Source organism: Phoca vitulina, unplaced genomic scaffold, assembly GCF_004348235.1.
Source record: "Phoca vitulina isolate PV1807 unplaced genomic scaffold, GSC_HSeal_1.0 scaffold53, whole genome shotgun sequence".
NCBI lineage: Eukaryota > Metazoa > Chordata > Mammalia > Carnivora > Phocidae > Phoca > Phoca vitulina.
The window spans coordinates 6,058,539-6,064,538 of NW_022589756.1; the positions used below are offsets into that span (position 1 = coordinate 6,058,539).

At 59.1% G+C, this 6,000-nt stretch overlaps 1 protein-coding gene across 5 annotated transcripts in view; it reads right to left on the bottom strand.

Annotated features, from left to right (window-relative positions):
- The window catches only part of EBF2 (EBF transcription factor 2), a 184,078-nt gene extending 178,993 nt beyond the window's left edge, over positions 1-5,085 (bottom strand). For all 5 annotated transcript variants that reach the window (XM_032389108.1, XM_032389106.1, XM_032389105.1 and 2 more), the window contains exons 1-5: positions 4,928-5,085; positions 2,301-2,457; positions 1,229-1,292; positions 875-930; positions 306-379 (exon numbers count right to left, since the gene is read on the bottom strand). In XM_032389108.1, coding sequence (XP_032244999.1) covers positions 306-379; positions 875-930; positions 1,229-1,292; positions 2,301-2,457; positions 4,928-5,058 — 482 coding nt within the window. In that variant the 5' untranslated portion in view covers positions 5,059-5,085. The remainder of the gene's footprint in view (positions 1-305; positions 380-874; positions 931-1,228; positions 1,293-2,300; positions 2,458-4,927) is intronic.
- Between the last annotated feature and the right edge of the window lie 915 nt (positions 5,086-6,000).

Below are 6,000 nucleotides of genomic sequence, written 5' to 3' on the forward strand. Positions count from 1 at the left end.
GGCCCCTCCCCGCACTGCCACTGACCGCTGGACAACAGAAACTTTCCTCGGAATGGAGGAAACTCTTGAGATGCCAGGGGGGTGAAATCCTGAGTGGTTCTGGGTTTCCTTTTGGAGTCTGAATGGATATGCCCTAAGAGTCTGGCCTTTAAGGGAGAATTCTAGCAAATCAGCCCCCGGGGTAAGGCCACCCTCCCCTGGAGCCACCACTCCTGAAACTCAATGCTGGGATGCATGCAAGCCGGCTGGCGTGGTTCACCTGCCCCGCTTTCCAGCAAAGCCCGCAGGAAAAACGCGACACTTACCTGCACATCACTTCATGCGTCAGGAGAACTCGGCACATTTCCGGATTCTTATTTTGTCCCTCGTAAGCTATGGGCTGCAAAGGAGTTGGGGGCAGGGGCAGGAAGGGAAGATATGAAGGCAATGGAGAGACAAAGGAAAGGGGACGTTAAAACAAGCACAGAGTCGTTTTTTCCCCCTCTGCCCACTAGTTCATTAGGAGTTAGCCAGAACCTGAGCTGTGGCCTGATTAACTCAAGCAAAAGAATAATAGAGAAGTTTGCCCTGGTGAGGACGTATTCCTGCAAAAGGGAATGTTTGGGGGGACGGGATCTCCTACCAATTGCTTCCTCTCTTCATCCCTTTGCTCCCCTACCCCCAACCCCAACCAGAAAGAAGAAGAACAAGGGAGAAGAGAGGGAAAAAATTGTTCTCCAGGTTGGACAAGGTGCTAGTTGATGTGGAGAAGCATGTGAAGTCTGACCCAGGAAACCGTGGGGGGTGGGCAGAGGTCAGGGGCAGGCGGGGAGGGAGGGAGGTGCGGGGGGAGGAGGCCGGGGAGAAGAGTAGACGGGGTGGCCCGCCGGCTCACCTGCTTGGTGACCGAGTCGATGAGCCTGACGTACAGGTCCTGCTCGGTGCGGACGCCTGCGGGGGAGGAGGCGGGCACGAGGTAAGGGCCGCGGAGCCGCTCTCGGCACCCAAACCCGTCCCCGCTGTGGGGACCGAGGCCAGGGCAGCCGCTCCAGGCTCCCGACTGCAGGCAAGCACTCCGGCTGTGCGGTCCTGGAGGCAAAGGCCGCCCACCCGCCCCTGGCCCTGCCCGAGCCTCCCGCAGCCCTGCGCTCCCCAGGCCTGGAGGCTGCCGGCAAGCGACTGCAAAGTGGTCAGCCGCCCTCCTAGCAAGAGAAACATGCGGGCGCCGCAGCCGGCGCTAGGCGCTCACCATTGCTGTAGAGGAGCTGTAACTTATAGTGGGTGCCGTTGTTGGTCTTCTCGTTGCCTTGTTCCTGAAAAGACAGGCAGCGTTCGAGTCCCTTGCCTTCCAGCACTCCCCACCCAATGAAGGAAAAACTAGAGAGCGCACCCCACCCCGCCTCCCACCGACTTTCCCCCGCTCACTCGGCAACTTTGAACAACCCCCTGCCCAGCCCCAGGTCAAAGGGCAGGAGCGTCTGCCCGAGGCCAACCTCTGAAACTTGCTAGGGCTCGGGCCACTTGACCCTCTGCAACCCCTCTCTCCCTCCCCCTTAAAAATGTCCTCAGAAGTGTGACACCCCCGCCCCTGAGACGCGACAATAGGACACCGCTCAAGGATACCTTTAAACAGGCCCCACCCAACCCTACAGGCTCTGTCCATCCTTAAGAAGCCCCAGAGCTTCTCTTGGCAGAAAGATGCAGGGACCCGTCATTTGCAAGGGTAGCATTTGGCTCTATCCCACCAAGACTAGAGCCTCTGGGGCCACAAGCTCAGGGACCCAGGCCCAGATTCGAGCGGGACCTCAGGAAGCTCCAGCCCTAAAGCTCGCAGGCCCAGAGAGGGCAAGAGACTTTCCTCTCATCACATGTCCATTTCATCTGAGATCGAATCCAGCCCCCAAACCCGAGCTGGGGTCAGAGTGGACACTGCGCTGGGGAGCGAGAGCGGGAGAGAAGGCTCAACGGGGAAGGTGGGCCAAGACTTGGCTCTGGGTATCCACTCTGCTGGCGCTGGCAGGTGCAAAATAACAAAAAATAACCCGGAGAAGGGCATGCTCTGCTCTGAAGGGCGTTTGCTCCACGGTCAGTCCATGACCAGGCTCTGCTAATGACCCCAGAGTCTGGGTTCACAGAGCCATCAGCGCCCCCGCAGCGAGGAGGTGCCGGGGAATCAACTGATTCAGAGGCTGGGGCGAGAAGCCTCGATTTATCATTCCTGATGATGTGAGTGGAAAAGTGTCGCGAGTGACAGATGGAATCTTTAGTGCTTTGCAAGGAGGTAGTTATTAGGCGGTGAGGGAAAGGGGACCTCCGCTTACTTTGTCGTTCTCCACAAAATCAACGAAGGCTGTGCGCTCAATCTCCACTGGCTGCCCCTGTCTGTCATAGAGTGCCAGAACGAAGTGAAAGAAGTTGGATTTCCTCAAGTTGGAAGGAGGCTGCTTCTCAAAGTGGGCCCGGGACAGGGCCACTCCGCTGCACAGGAAAAGACATGGGGGACACCGGACAGAGGGAAAGAGAGAAAGACACCATGTTACCAACATGCCCACACAAATACTGCGGGCGGTCAAGGGTCCCCATCCCAGGTCCAAAGTTCTGGGCCGCTCAGACCTTTTTGCAATTCAGTCTAAGAAGAGGGGACTCTTTCGAGTAGTTACAGTGGCCCCAGGGGTTGGCTGACAGGGCGAACGCCCCTCTCCACTGCCACCGCCCGGTTCCAGCCTCCGGGCATCCCAGGGCCCAGCAGCTCACAGTCTGGCCTTTAGTGAAGACCAAAGGATGCCCGCTGCAGACCAAGGCCCAAAGCAGTCCCGAAGGAGGTGGTCCAAGTCTTATGCCGTAGGGCCGCCCCTATCTTCACCCTCAAGTGGAGCCGCCAGCTGGGTCAGGATTGGGAACTAGGCCCCCGGGTTAGGGCAATAAATCCTCCTTACTTTTGAAGAAGTGACCCATTTCCTTCATCTTCATTGGAGTTACCTGACCTATTGCTACTGCCCATTACGCCCTCCTTGCTCTCTCCAAAAGTTGGTGGGTGGGGAACCCCCTGGGGGCGACGGGAAACCCAGAGCCCAAGCCTTGGTTCTACCGGGAGAGGCCTCTCCTCCCGCTTCCCTCGCTCTTCCGAAAAGTTGCGCCTGGGAGAGTGGCAGAGTGGAATCCCCGGGACCAAGGATCGCGGGCCACTGCGGACCACGGGATACTGGGGACCCCGCCCCCAGAACTGCTGCGCTTGGAGAAGGCAAAATGTTATTAAGAGGCAGAGAGCGTCCTCGCCTGGGGCCAGGGGGATCCCCGCTTAAGCTGCATCTCCCGGCGGCGCCAGCCAAACCCGCTGACCGCGAAACCCCTGTTGGAGGGCCCGGGAGGCGCCCCTGAGCGTTTTGAGTGTGTGCACACACCTCCTTGCAGACCTGTCGCGGCCAGGGACAAACTAGCCGCCAGATCACATTTAACAGAAGTCTCAGGGCCCAGGCGAGCGCGCAGATGGCCACTGCTGCCCCGCGGCGCTGGGATCTCTGGTCCTCGTACCCCAGGGTGTGAGCACTTTCACTCTTTTGAATGGCATAAAATTTTGGCTAGAGTCCCCCCTCGGGCTGCCTATTCCAAGTTTAACAATGATTTGATCCGGGTAAAGGAGGAAAGTAGGGGAGGTATCTTTAAGGTGCTTGGCTAAGGAAATGCACCTTGGAGCCGGCTCTGTGAAGCCGCCTAATTTCCCTCCGCCTGAGCCCTGCGAGTCCCCAGACCGCGGCGGAAAGCCGCCTCTGCCTCGTGCTGTCTGCCGGGGGTATCAGCGCGCCCCGGGCTCCCGCAGAAGGGAGGGAGCCGCGGGCCGCCCGGGTCTCCTCTCCTCCAAGGGTGGCGGCTGGTTCGCTCTACCCGGGACACCTGGAGACGTGGCCTATCTGGGAAAGGAGGCATTTCTCTGCGTGATGTCAGGACTTAGAGGGAGACGGCTAGGAGAGCGGATAGGAAGGCTGGAGTCGTGGGAAGAAGTTCGTGGGCTCTTTGGGGTTTGTGGGAGGGAGGCTGTCTTTCGAAAGCAAGGACGCAGAGACCACAAATCCCAGCTCAGTAGTGGTGATGAGGGAAAGGGACCAGAATGCCTTCGTGGGGTGGCACCCTAGACAAGGCGTTTACTATCTCAGCACGCGGACGCTTAGAAACAAAGTCAACTTCAGTAACTAGCAAAACTAAAGGCTGCTGATCCCTGCGTTTGCGGCCCGTCTCCTCTCCTCGCCTTTCTTCTTCTTCTGTGGCTCTTTCTACTGTTACTCCTTCGTCTTCTCTTTTTAAACCCTTCTCTTCCCTCATCCGCTCTTCCGTGCGTCTGGTCCACTGTTTTATCTCTGCGCCTGGACCCTCCAGCCTGCCCCCCCCCCCCCCCCCCCACGCCCCGGAGCTCCCGGCCGCTTTGCCTTCCCAGCAGCGGCTCCGGCCTCTCCCACTCCTCGCGTCGCCGCCGCCATCTGGCCGCGGGGCTTCCGGCCTTCAGGAATCACCCGGCAAGATGCGGGAGGAGAGGCGCTTGCAAGCGGCGTGGCGAAACCCGGGAGGCGCCGGGAAGCCGGCTCGCGGCGGTCGCCGCTGCCAACTCCGGTCCTAGCGCTCTGCTCCCGGCCGGGCCCGCATCGCAGAACCAAGGGCTGAGCTGCAAAGCATTGGATGCCACTTTGTTATTTTTCTTCCCAAACAGTGGTCTGTGGGGAAGGAGTGGGGGAGAAACACAAACGACCCAGGCAGTTCGGAAACTCGAGCGTCGGCTGCGGGGTAAGTGTCCCCTGACTGCAGCGACCTGCCTGCCCTAGGTCGAGCTCCAGCGCGCGGGGCCAGGGCGACAGATGGGGGAGAGGGAGGGGGCACACAGACAGACAGACGGTGAGAGCGAGAAAGGGAACGAAGAAAAGCATTTAAGACCGTAATAATTGTGAGACCGTATCGTTACCTCTGCGCCGCGACATTGGCGTCCACCACGCCGACATTCCGGACCCAGGACCTGACCGAATCCATCTCGGCACCCAGTGATTTCTCTTTCAGAGCTGGTCCTCTTCCTAAAGTATCTTGAATCCCAAACATTTAAAAAGTCTGGTCTACTGTCGCTTTAAAAACACGAGTTACAACACTGTCCCTACTGTTCCCAATGCTGTCACCAAACCGTCTCCTCCAAAGCAATCCAAGAAAAGGGATCAAGAGCCGAAGTTTGAGTCTCTCGTTGGGGGGAGGGGGGGTAAAAGAGATAACCCGTCCTTTGCTTCGCGCGTGAGGTGCGGACTGATGTAGTTAAAGTTTGCTATTTATCCTCCGCAAGTTCAGATCTGCCGCCTCAGGGCCTCCGTCCTAGGTCGCTCGCATCCTTCCAGCGGCAGCGCTGCCTCCAGAAAGTGATCACAATTTAGAAGCATCACCTGTTCTGGGAGAAACAGGAGGAGATTGATGGCTGCCTAATCTCTCCCCTTCCTCCTGGTCCCCCCTCCCTGCTCCTCCCCACCGCTCGAATTTAGAAAAAAAAAAATCCCCAACTGGATCAGTTGTAAAAGGAAGGGGAAGACCCGGAGCCGAGAGGAGGCGGTGGCTGGGAGCACCGCGGAGCCGGGCTGCAGCCGCGCGCGGGCCCCATGAATGGGTTACTACAGCCGCGGCCGCGGGAGGCGGAGCCGCGGCCCGATAAGGAGCCTCATTTGCATGGACGCTCGGGATTGGCCGGCGCTGGGCAGGCCGGGCCGACGTCCTCCGGCGGCGCGCGCCACGCTCGGCGTTGCTGGGAGTCCGGGAGGTGAAAGGGGACAGAAAGCCGTGGACGCTGCGTCCTTGCCCGAACCCCGTGTGCGTGCGTGGGCTGAGGCCCCCAAATCTTGCACTGAAGCCGAGTAGTCAGCCCCTGCAGGTTGGGATGTCCCCGCTTAGTCTGGCCGCGGGAGCAGGAAGACTCCGTGGATATTGCCACTAGATGCAAATTTTTGTAGCCTGCGGGGAGGCATACTCATTCTCCTTCTCTGGGCTTGAATCTGTGTTCATGTT